This window comes from Gracilinanus agilis, chromosome 6, assembly GCF_016433145.1.
Source record: "Gracilinanus agilis isolate LMUSP501 chromosome 6, AgileGrace, whole genome shotgun sequence".
In the NCBI taxonomy this organism is placed as follows: domain Eukaryota; kingdom Metazoa; phylum Chordata; class Mammalia; order Didelphimorphia; family Didelphidae; genus Gracilinanus; species Gracilinanus agilis.
This window is the reverse complement of record NC_058135.1, coordinates 286,299,976-286,312,022: the sequence shown is the minus strand read 5'-3', so window position 1 is coordinate 286,312,022 and position 12,047 is coordinate 286,299,976. Positions and strand designations below refer to the sequence as shown.

General features: G+C 50.4%; 1 protein-coding gene across 1 annotated transcript in view; it reads left to right on the top strand.

Annotated features, from left to right (window-relative positions):
• The first annotated feature begins 733 nt into the window (after positions 1-733).
• The window catches only part of LOC123252066 (solute carrier family 22 member 6-like), a 17,116-nt gene continuing 5,802 nt past the window's right edge, over positions 734-12,047 (top strand). Inside the window, exons 1-8 of the mRNA XM_044681432.1 lie at positions 734-1,353; positions 2,042-2,145; positions 4,442-4,596; positions 4,901-5,069; positions 5,884-6,007; positions 6,232-6,347; positions 8,109-8,323; positions 8,462-8,570. Of these exons, the coding sequence (XP_044537367.1) occupies positions 973-1,353; positions 2,042-2,145; positions 4,442-4,596; positions 4,901-5,069; positions 5,884-6,007; positions 6,232-6,347; positions 8,109-8,323; positions 8,462-8,570 (1,373 nt within the window). The 5' untranslated portion in view covers positions 734-972. The remainder of the gene's footprint in view (positions 1,354-2,041; positions 2,146-4,441; positions 4,597-4,900; positions 5,070-5,883; positions 6,008-6,231; positions 6,348-8,108; positions 8,324-8,461; positions 8,571-12,047) is intronic.

Here is a 12,047-nt window from a genome sequence, read left to right as displayed (position 1 = left end):
TTCTACGTTCCCGTCTGTTCTAAGTTCTCTCCCAAATCAGAATATTCTGCTCTGGGTTCGAATGTCTCTTCCAGCTCTGCCATTCAGCGTTCTACGTTCCCGTCTGTTCTAAGTTCTCTCCCAAATCAGAATATTCTGCTCTGGGTTCAAATGTCTCTTCCAGCTCTGCCATTCAACGTTCTATGTTCCCGTCTGTTCTAAGTTCTCTCCCAAATCAGAATATTCTGCTCTAGGTTCGAAGGCCCTTCCCAGATCAGAGAATCTGGGGGTTAGGGTCCCCCAGGCAGCAGCTTTGACATTCCCTGTTCTGAGGGCTCTCCTAGCTCTGGCCTTCAAGGATGCCCTCTTCCTCTGCGTTTTTCTGGGGCTCCGTGAAGTCGATGCTCAGAGCTCTGAGCCGGCTCTTGGAGGCAGGGCCCCTGGGCCCAAACCAGTTTGGAGGGGCTCCCGTCATCGCTGCCTGTCTGTCCGGCTGCTGCTCTGGCCCCAAGGCCACAGAGAAGCTGTCACTGGGGCTCCCTCCTGGGAGCAGCGGGGGTGCCGGGCCTCTCGGAGGCACGGAGTGTCCAGCATCCAAGCGCCGTTCCCTTTTGACCCACAAGGAAAAATTCGTGTGTGAGGCAGGTTTGCTCAGCAATCATTCTCTCTGCCTTGGGTCACATTTTAACTCTGTAGGGCCAGACCCAGGGGATAAAAGCCAAGGGGGAGGCCGAGCTGCGAAGAGCTCGCGTTCTGGGAAGGAGGGGCTACCTCAGGCCCAGGCAGGGCCCCAGTCACCCCCGATTCCAGGAAGGCAGGCAGGAGAAGGAGGAAGAGCTGGGGCAGCCTGAATGCTGTCTCCTTCCCGGGTGAGTACAGAGAACAGACCAACTGCGGAGTGTGGAGAGGAAGAACAGCCACGGCCCCTCGCCGCCGTTCCACTGAAAGGGCACCCAGACGGGAGGCAGGAGCCCCTCGACTCCCTCCGACTTCATGGCCTTCAATGAGCTCCTCCTGCAGTTGGGAGGGGTGGGCCGCTTTCAGTGGGCCCAATTCACCCTGGTGGTCCTCCCCATGCTTCTGATGGCCTCCCATAACACCATCCAGAACTTCACAGCTGCCATCCCTTCCCACCACTGCCGCCCACCCCCCAGTGCCAACCTGAGTGGGGACAGCGTGGAGGCTGAGGAGCTGTGGGCATGGCTGCCCCGGGATGAGCAGGGCAGGCCGGAATCGTGTCGCCGCTTTACCAGCCCCCAAAGGGGGCCGCACTGGCCCAATGGCACAGGGCTCAATAGGGCCAACGCCACCGAGGCCTGCTTGGATGGCTGGCTCTACGACCACAGCACCTTCCCCTCCACCATCGTGACCGAGGTAAGGGGTCTGGGGAAGTGGGGCCCAGGGATAGATGGGGGGCATCAAGCCCAATCTGGCCAAACCTCCTCATGAGGAGAAGCCTGGCATTCAAACCTTGCTGACTCAGTTTCCCTACTTGAGGGAAGAGGAGCCAAGATCCCTGGGAAGACTGAAGACAGGACAGAGGACAGCAGATTCCTGCCTTCCTTAGACAAGAGTTCTCCGAAACTGGAGAATTAGATGAGAGAAGGGATACGGAGGAGGGAAGGAGACAGGGCTGGCCACGGGGAAGGGAATTCAGAAGAGGAGTGGGGATGGGGAAGAGACGAGAAAGGGGGAAACTGAAAGAGATGAGGAAGGAAAGGGAGATGGGGAGAGAGAGGGGAAGAGAAGGGAAGGGATTGGGGATGAGCAGGAGGAAGAGAGATTGGAATAAAGAGAACAGGGGAAGGGAAGGGAGTGACAGTAGAGGCAGGATGCAGAAGGAGAGGAGAGATGGGGGTTTGGAGGAGCCAAGAGAGAGCTGGGGGAGAGGAAGGAAACTGTCTCTGCCTCTCCATCGGGATTCCCTTCGGCTCTGCCTTTTCCCCTCGGTATTCCTCTCCCAATGCTGCCATTAGCCGGAGAAGAGGGATTGAGCACGTGGCCTGCTTCCCCAGAGGCCGGATGGGCCAGTCCTAGCCCTGACACCCTCTTTCCTGGGCAGTGGGACTTGGTTTGCAGTCACAAGGTCCTGCGCCACCTGGGCCAGTCCCTGTACATGCTGGGAGTGCTCGTCGGTGCTTCTCTGTTTGGGAACCTGGCAGACAGGTGAGTCGTGGGGCGGGACGGGGCTCCAGGGAGCAGGGGAGAGGCCAACCAGGGAGCCGAGGGCAGAGGCAGGAGGCTTCGGTTCTGGGAAAACCCGGAGGGAAGGTGGGAGAAGGGATCTGAGAGCTCCCCAAGGCCGGCTAGCCCCGACTGCTTCAGGCCTCGGTGCTCGCCCGCTTTTCGCCCTCACACCAACTCCAGGTGCCTCGTCTTTTCACTGTATTGGCCTCAAGTGGACCCTGAGACCCTGAGAACAGGACTTGGTGTGACTATTGCCATTCACCATTATTATTTTACTAATACTCCACAAAGGGGCCGCACTCGGGAAGACCTGAGTTCGAATCCGTCTTGGGATACTTACTAGCTTTTTGCTCCTGCCTCCACATCACCCTCTGTAAATAGGGATTACGATAGCACCTACCTCCCAGGATGGGCGTGCCGATAAAATGAGCTTAACATTTGGAACGTGTTTTGCAAGCTGTAAAGTTCTTTATGAATGCTACCAGCTATGTCATGCGGGAGGTCCCATCCGATGCCTGCTCGGGCTCTGAGTCTCAAAGGCCAAGGGGGCGCCGCGATGGCCGGCAGCCTGTCGGCCATGGGCTCAGCCCCACGAGGGCCACCGTGGGATGCATCCTTCAATCGGGACGACTCTGATGAACTCCCTCCCTCAAGGCAGATGGCTCCCATCTGTGATTTATGGATTTAGAAGCTAGTTGAAAGTCAGAGAAACTGGGGCAGCAAGGTGGTTCCATGGAGAGAGAGCCAGGCCCAGAGATGGGAAGTCTTGGGTTCAAGTCTGACTTCTGATACTTCCTAGCTGTGTGACCCTGAACAAGTCACTTAACCCCAGCTGCCCAGCCCTTATTCTGTCTTGGAACCAAGGTTTTGTCTTGATTCTAAGACAGAAAGTCGGGGGTTTTTAAGTAAACGAATACATAAATTAAGTCAGAGAAATGAAGTGCTTCACATGGTCACTCAGCCTAGTGTCAGAGGCCCAAACTGGTGAAATCCCGAGCCTCATCCAAATCAACATAATTACAGCAACAACTCATCTGAGATTTCATAATCAACGTATTTGATGGGGACAGCTAGGTGGGACCTGCCTGGAGTCAGGACGACTCCTCTTCCTGAGTTCGAATCTCGTCTCCGACACTTACTAGCTAAGGGACCCAGGGCGAGTTACTTAATCCCATTTGCCTCAGTTTCCTCATCTGTTAAATGAGCCAGAGAAGGAAATGGCAAACCACTCCAGGATCTTTGCCAAGAAAATTCCAAATAAGGTCATGAAGAGTCAGTCAGGACTGAAACAACTGAACAATTTGACAAACATTTATTATGCACCTCTCGTGAACCAAACATTATGCTTGGCACCAGGGACACCAAAGTAGGGAAGGAAATGGATGACTTGGTCAGGACGGTCTGTGGTCAATCCTTTTCCCTTCATAACTTGAAGGGAAACAGTGCTTGCTCTCAAGGAGAGCACTTTCCTCACAACGAAGCAGACGATGCCTGTGTTATTGCATTATTGACCCCATTGCACAGATGAGGAAGTTGAGGTTCTGAGAAACAACATCATCATGGTTTGCATATCTTTAGAACTTTAAGGCTTTACAAAGTACTTTCCTTTGGGGTAGGCAGTAAAAATCATCCTCATTTTGCAGATGAAACACCTGATGAGAGAAGTCAAATGACTTAGCAACACTTAATACTTAATGACTTAACGAATGATTTATTAACCATAGCGAAGAGCTTAGGACAACGCACATCAGAAGCTTCAGCTGGTTGATGATTTAGCGACTGAGTGAATAAATGAATGAATGAAAAACCATCAACTAAGCACTTAGGACATGCTAAGCTTCCCTCTAAGAAACCGAGAAAGCAACAGAAGAGAGGCCGTTTCTGGCTCTGGGAGCTTCCTCTCTTCCAGGGGGAGATCACGCAGAGGGGGGCAGGGGGAAGCCAGTAAATATCCCAGAGAGGGGAGTCGGGGTGGGCAGGGTCTGGGCCTGAGAAGTCACAGGGATGCTGACGATAGCCCTGGGGGAAATAATGATGCCGCCTTCTCGGTGGCATTGATTTAATTCTGATTCTAGGGCTGGAGGGGGGAATGGGTACCCATACCGAAGCAGAGGGAGATGGCCTCTGCGCCTATGAAGCGTGGATGGGGTCAATCATGATAGTGAGCTACGATGGAATGACTTAGAAACCTTAGAGCAAGATGTCAGGGTTGCCATGATTGGGGGAGGGGAGAGATCTGGGGCCCAGAGATGCCCTCCTCTCTGTGTCTCCCCAGGTTGGGCCGCCGGAAGATCTTGATCTGGGTCTATCTGCAGACAGCCGTGTCGGGCACCTGCTGCGCCTTCTCTTCCAACCTCAGCACCTACTGTGTCTTCCGATTCCTGATTGGCGCTTCCCTGGCTGGCATGGCACTCAACACCATCACACTGAGTGAGGGAGAGAGGGTGGTGCTGGAAGGAGGAGGAGGGGAGTGGACTCGAGGCTCCCTGGCCACCTTGACCTCTGAAGACCCTGGGTGGCCCACTTCACACTCCAGGCCCTATCCTTAGATCTCTGGAAATCCATGCCAATCCTCCCCCTTGAAGATCCCTGCCAGGGTCCCAGTGTCTCCGGTCCTCAGCCTCCCTCTCTCATTATGTGAGATGGGACATGCATTCCTGGAAGGATGGGAGCAGAAATGGACCAGGGCCACCGTTCTTAATCCTGCGTCTCTGTTTCCGTCTCCCCACCCCAGACACAGAGTGGATGCCCATACACACGCGGGCAACGGTGGCTGCTCTGGTCGGCTATGCCTACAGCATAGGTCAGTTCGTCCTGGCAGGTTGTGCCTATGCCGTCCCTCACTGGCGCTGGCTGCAGCTCCTCACCTCCCTGCCCTTCTTCATCTTCTTCCTGTACTCCTGGTATGTGAACCTCCATGCCCAGTAACCAGTCATACTGATTCTCTCTGCTCCCTTCTCGCCACTGATGCAGCCACTGTCCTGGCTCAGTCCATTATCACTTCCTGCCCAAATTTTTGCATTCTCCACACACCTGCTTCTAAATGCGTCTAAAGGATGGGTCTGACCTGTCACTCCTGCTCAATAATCTCCAGGGGGTCCCTGTGGCATCCAGGATAACATGCAATCCCTCTTTGGGACATTGGCCATCCTTCCCAATTCATCTCCAGCATATCTTGTTAGGCTGACTGCCCATGATCTCCCTAGTCCCCGTGCACTCGATGTTCTAGGCCAGTGATGGTGAACCTTTTAGAGGGGTGGGTGATGTCCTCAGGAACATGTGGAGGAGAACAGCTCTGGATAACTCTGTGCTGGGGTTTGGCAGGCATGTCCACAGAGAGGGCTCTAAATGCCCCCTCTGGCACACATGCCATAGGTTTGCCACCACAGTTCTAGACAAACTGATTCTTGCTGTTTCTCATATTCAGTCAATATCCCATTTCCCACCTCCATGCCCATGCCTGGAGTGTTCTCCCTCCTCACCTACATTTCTAGGAACCCCTAATTCTCTTCAAAGCTTAGCTCAAGGACCACCATATTGGATGTTTTATTCACTGCCCATATTCCCTCTTCCCCTGGTTCCACTAAGAAAAGCCTGGCATACCAGTCCTCAGGCAACCTTTGAGGAGTCAGTCTATCTGGGTAGCTGGAAGGGTTCCAGCCTTCACACCCTCCCTCAAGCTATCCAAGCTTGAAGCTGGGTCTTTCCTGCCTCCAGGTTCTTCATTGAATCTGCACGATGGCATGCCTCTACTGGCAGACTGGACCTCACTCTCCAGGCTCTGAAGAAGGTGGCCTGGATCAATGGAAAGCAAGAAGAAGGGGAAAAACTAAACATAGAGGTGAGCTGCCCATCCCACTCCTCATCCCTCATCCTTCTGAGAAACCTGGCAGACCAGAGGCTCTGCTCACAAGCTAGGAACCAGAGCAGGACACTTGGAATCCAGTCCTGCCTCTGCCAGGGTCCCAGTGCCTCCAGTCCTCCATCTCCCTGTCTCATTAATGTAGGGGTGAATGGGGACATTCTTCCCAAAGCCCGCTCTCCTATCGCATTCCCCTCTGCCAGGCGCTCCAAATAAAATTGCACAAGGAGATGACCTTAGGCAAGAGCAGACACACCACCCTGGACTTGGTGCGCTTACCAACCCTGAGATGCCTCTTCTGCTGCCTCTCCCTGATGTGGTAGGCACTGAGGGGGACCAACAGACTGGGGGTGGAAAGTCACTGGGCTGGGGAGGGAGATGGCCTGGTGTAGACAAATGGAAGGCAGACAGATGGACTTGTTGCAGGAATCCTAGTCTGAGACAGGAGGAGAGGCGGGAACAGGATTATTGTAAGGAAGGGATCGGTGATGCTGTTTTTTCCACAGAACAAGAACCAGGATAGGGCAATCAGAGCCTTGTCCCAGGGCATCAAAGTGTAGAATATCAACAGCACCAGAAGTCTTTAAATTACATGGACATTTCCTCATCTGTAAAATGAGGGGGTTACATTAGATGGCTTCTGAGATCCATTATGGGCATAAAATCTATGATGCCAGTTTGAAAGAGCAATTAATTAAAATAGGAATCTCCCTGGTAGGATGCTGACCGCCACACCCCAGGTCAGCTCCTCCCTGAACTGATTCCTCTCTGCTTCTCAAACAACTGCCTTTTTGTTTCCCCTTCCTTGAATTGGCTGCTGGAATTGCTAGTTAAAGCTCTGATGATCCCCATCTTCTCTGCTCAGTCCTAGCCCCCAAACTGAGAAGCACTGCATGGGAGAGGCAAATCCATTCTCAGACCTTACTTCCTTTTTTTCTGTAAAATGAGGGAATTCAGAGAATTAGACCTGGAAGGGATTTTAGATGACATCAAGTCCAACCCTTTCCTTTGACAAGTGAGGGTAAGTGACTAACTTATCCAGGGCTCTTTTCCTGAAGCAGGAATTGAATTCAGATCTTCCTGACTCCAAGCCTTGCATTCTATCCAATGCATTACCTAGCTGCCCATTCCACATTAACATGCTATGATTCTGCTCCCTAGCATCCCCTAAAGACCCCTGCTCTCCCACTTAGCTGTGTGGTGGGTGAAATGACTGAGGAAATAAAAGCTCGATCTTCCAAACCTATCAATTTCTTGTAATCAACGCATGTCAATTGTTCAACAAATCGGGACCAAGTCCTTTCCTCAGCTTAGGACTAGACCCCATATACAGGCGGAGATAAGACTTTTATACATTAAAAACAATTCCTCAAATAAGGCTAGCTCGTTAAATTGAAACAATGCAACACTGGGCAATCTGATTTGTAATTGGATGAAAAATTAGGGACTTTCCAAGTTGGGAGGGAAAGAGTGAACAAATCATTTCCCAGAAATCAGGAAAAAAAGGTATCCCACTCCTCCCAAGTGTCTGTGAACAATCAAAGAACGTGGAAACAAAAACCGATTAACCAGTACAGGGCTAGCTTTCAGATAAGACATATGAATTGCTTGAGATGTACAATTATGAGAAAATTCCTTACATTGGTCTTTGGGTACATCCAGATCAGCATAACCTAGGTCCTAGATTAAGGTTCTCTAAACATTAGGTGGTTAAGTTTCTCAGCTGTGAAGGGATGGGTTCAAATAATGCAATAAGATTTTCTCCCAGTTCCCACCACTGAATAAAGTTTATTCACAAGGCAGAAATTGGACTCAACCCATAAATGAATAGAAAGAGAATGGAGCTAACTCTGGAACTGAGTCCCAAGATGGAGTCAGTGTGGTTCACTCATTTCCCACAATTAACCACTTGCTGCTCTGATCCCCTTAGCTGTGCGGGATATAAAATGGGAGACAAGGAAGGAAACAAGTATTTAAAACAAGTATGTAAAATGAGGGAATTGAACTAAATGACCACTAAGGTCCCTCTCAGCTCTCAATCCAGGAACTGTGAGCTACAACGACTTCCCATGTCTCCCAGGTTTGCTACCAGCTTTGCCTACTATGGGCTGGTCATGGACCTGCAGTATTTTGGAACCAACATCTACCTTACCCAAGTGATCTTTGGGGTGGTAGATTTGCCAGCCAAACTCATAGGCTTCCTAATCACTAACTACATTGGCCGGCGCCCTGCACAAATGGCCTCCCTGCTGCTGGCTGGCATTTCCATCTTGGTCAATGCATTGGTGCCAAAAGGTGAGGTGGTGGGAAAGTGAAGGGGTCCTGGCTCCTTTCTCCCCCATGGCCCAGGGCTCCCGGTGGGACCAGAGAGGGGCTCTGTCCCCCTCTTTAACCCTCCCTGTGTCTTTCCAATCCCATCTTCTTTCCTCCCAGACTGGGGAATCACAAGGACCTCCCTGGCAGTCCTGGGGAAGGGTTGTCTGGCTTCCTCCTTCAACTGTGCCTTCCTGTATACTGGGGAGCTCTATCCCACGGTGATTCGGTGAGTATCAAGGACCCTTCTGGGAAAGAGACCTGGAAATGTGGAAAGGATGGGGAAATGAAAGCCCTCCTCCAACCTGGTCAATCAGTGCCCAGGGCAACTTCCAAATACCCTGGCACCAGGGTCATCCCATCCCCGAAAGGAGAAACGGTAACTCTCCTATGGCCCTCGGAGGGCAGGGACAAGACCCAGAGGAGGTTATCTGGTCAAGAAATGTTCATTAATTGCCTGCCATGTGCAAGGCTCTCTATTAAATCTGGAGGTTTCCTGAGTCAACCAAAACCACACTTGCCAATGATACCAGCCATCTCTTAGATGGTGTCCCTAATGGCCACTTCTCAATCCTCAGCTTTATTGACCTCTTGAAAGCAGATCCCAATGACCACTTTCTCCCTGTCTTTGCTGATTTTTCACCATGCTGCTCCTTCTCTTGGGTTTCCTCCTACCTATTAAACTGCTCCTTTTCTGTCTCCTTTGTTGGTTTATCATCTTTATCATACCTCTAAACTGTGGGTGTATCTGGAGGCGCCATCCTGAGCCAACTTCTCCCTACACCTCATCAACTCCCATAGGTTCCAGGACCTTCTTTATTCAGATGATTCCTAGATCTATCAATCGATCTATCTAGACGCAGTCTCTCCGGAGCTGTAGTCCTACTCACCATCAGCCTACCAGATATTTGTTTAAATAAAGACCTCCTATCTTAGAATCAATACTATTTATTGGTTCCAAGGCAGAAAAGTGGTAAGAGCTGGGCAATGGGGATCAAGTCACTTGCCCAGAGCCACACAGCTAGGAAGTGGTTAAGGTCAGATTTGAACCCAGAACCTCCTGTCTCTAGGCCTGGCTCTCCATCCACTGAGCCACCCAGCTGCCCCACCACTAGACATTTTAAAAGTGAGTGTCCCATAAGCATCTCAAATTCAACCTGTCCAAAACAGAATTTATCCCCTCTTCCAGACTTCCCTGTTTCCACTGGAATCAACTGAAGGGTAGTGGAACAACACCATCCTTCCAGGCTCCCAAGTCTGTAAATGGAATCAGCCTCATCTACTCTCTCTCATTCTCTCCATTGATCCAACCTGTGTCGGATCTTGTGGATCCTAATTCTACACCATTTCTCCTATCTAGCCCCATCTCTTTACTCACTCAGCCCCTCATCACATCTCACTTGGGCTATTACACTAACTTCCTAATTGGTCCCTCTGCCTCAAACCTCTCTCCACTCTAATCCTTTCTCCACACCACTGCCTAAGTGATTTTCCTAGAGTGAAGATCTAACCATGTTGCCCCTTCTCTATAAACTCCCATGGCTCCCTGTTGTTTCCAGGATCAAATTAAAAGGCCTTTGTTGGGGATTTAAAGCTCTTCTCACCTTGGGTCCTTCCTAGCTTTCCAGGCTTGGCACACATTACTGTCCTCCACTTCCACTCTGGGGTTCTACTCTCCTGCCCTATTTCCCCATGAATAGAATGTTCTCTGTTCTCCCTTCTGCTGGCACTTGGAACTCCTGGGTTCCTTCCAGTGTCATCTTCTCCATCAAGTCCTTCCCAGTCACTTTAACTGCTAGCATCCTCCCTTGCAAAACTACCTTGTATTTATTTGTATATTTATACATCATATCAACCTATAGGTATAAATGCATTCATCTATATATACTTTTTACATTAACACATACATATATATGTATATACATCTAGACACATTGTGTCTAGCCTGCATCATAGGCTCCTTAGAGGCCAAAACCAATTCACTGTTGTCTTTGCATCTCTAGGGCCTAATACATGCCAAGCACTTAGTTAGGGGTTAACAAATGCTTATTGGGGGCAGCTCGGTAATACAGTGGATAGAGTGCTGGGCCTGGAGTCAGGAAAACTCACCTTCATGAGTTCAAATCTAGCCTTGGACACGTACCAGCTGTGTGATCCTGGACAAGTCACTTAACCCTGTTTGCCTCAGTTTCCTCATCTATCAAATGAGTTGGAGAAAGAAATAGAAAACCATGTCAGTACCTCCACCAAGAAAACCCCAAATGGGGTCACAAAGAATCTGACATGACTGAAATGACTCAACAACAACAACAACCACGGATCGATTGATGAAGGCAGTGAGCTGAGCTGAGATCAAAAGCCAGAGGAGGATATGAAAGGAGGGGATTGGAATAGATAATTCCACCCAATTCTAATTCCTTTGACCCTACCTTTGTGGGTATGGAAGCGTGAAACTCAGCCACCACAAATCAATGGGAAGCAAAATCACAATATTTTCCTTGTAAACAGACACACGTGTGATACATAAAAGAGGAAAATCCGACCTCACTCAAGGAGGCAACAGAGTGGGAGAGCCCTGGGTGGGAGCATCTTCCCAACCGGGCCTTTTGCCAATAAAGAAAGTGAAGCTGGCTTCTGGGAAGATGCGAGCCCCATTTCACACAGCCAGAGGGTAACAGAAGCAGGACTAGAACCCGGGAGCTCCTGATTCCAAATGGCTGCTTGTTTTGGTTGCTTTTCCTTCATTTGGGGCTTTTTTCCCAGCTTCCCTTTCTAAAGGTCCAAATAGTAATCCCAAGAGCATTAAACCTAATAAAGGTGGCTGGGGAGGGGGGGAGGCGGAGCTGGCCAGACCAGAATAACCCCGGCCTTTCACGTTGGGAAACAAGCCTATATGGTACTAGAGGGATCACTATGATTCCTATTTTATAAATGAAGTAGGCTCAGGGAGTGTACGTGATTTTTCCAGTGTTATACAGCTAGTAAGTAAACTGGAATGTCGGCCTCTCCTGGCTCTAAATCCCGTGAGAGATTCCCCATGCCAGCCCGAGTCTCCAGGAACCTTGGCCAACACCTCATTCAAAGCCTTTCCTTTTATAAATGGGATAATGCAATTCCAGAGAGGAAAAGTTCAAGGTAGCAAGATGACTGCCAGGATCACAGGATCTCTAGGGATGAGGCCAGCTAGCCCGATCCCCTAGTTTTCCAAAGGGGGAAACTAAGGCTCTCTAAGGTCACACTGGTGGCAAGTATCAGAATTGAGATTTGAAGCTAAGCTCTGACTCACGAATCAGTGCTATTCCCCCTGGTGACCAACAAATCAAGTCAGCTAACATTCACTAAAGTGCCTACTATGTGCCAGGCGACGCCAAGAAAGGTAAAAACAATGCCTGCCTTCAAGGAGCTCTCAAGCTAATGGAGGAGACAGCATGCAAACAACTATGGGCAAAAAAGATATAGACAGCATAAACTGGAGGGCATCTCCCGCTGGGGGAAGGACCAGGGAAGAAGATGGTAGGACTGGAGTGGAGCCTTAAAGGAAGAAGCTGGGAGGCAGAGGTGAGGAGGGAGAGTCTTCTAAGCATGGAGGACAGCCGGGAAAAAGACATTGAGTGTCACATTCAGGGAATAGCTAAAAGGCCAAAGGGTCTCTGAATGGTCAAGTAAGGTGGAAGAAGCCCAGAAATGGGGGGGGGGGGCAGCTGCG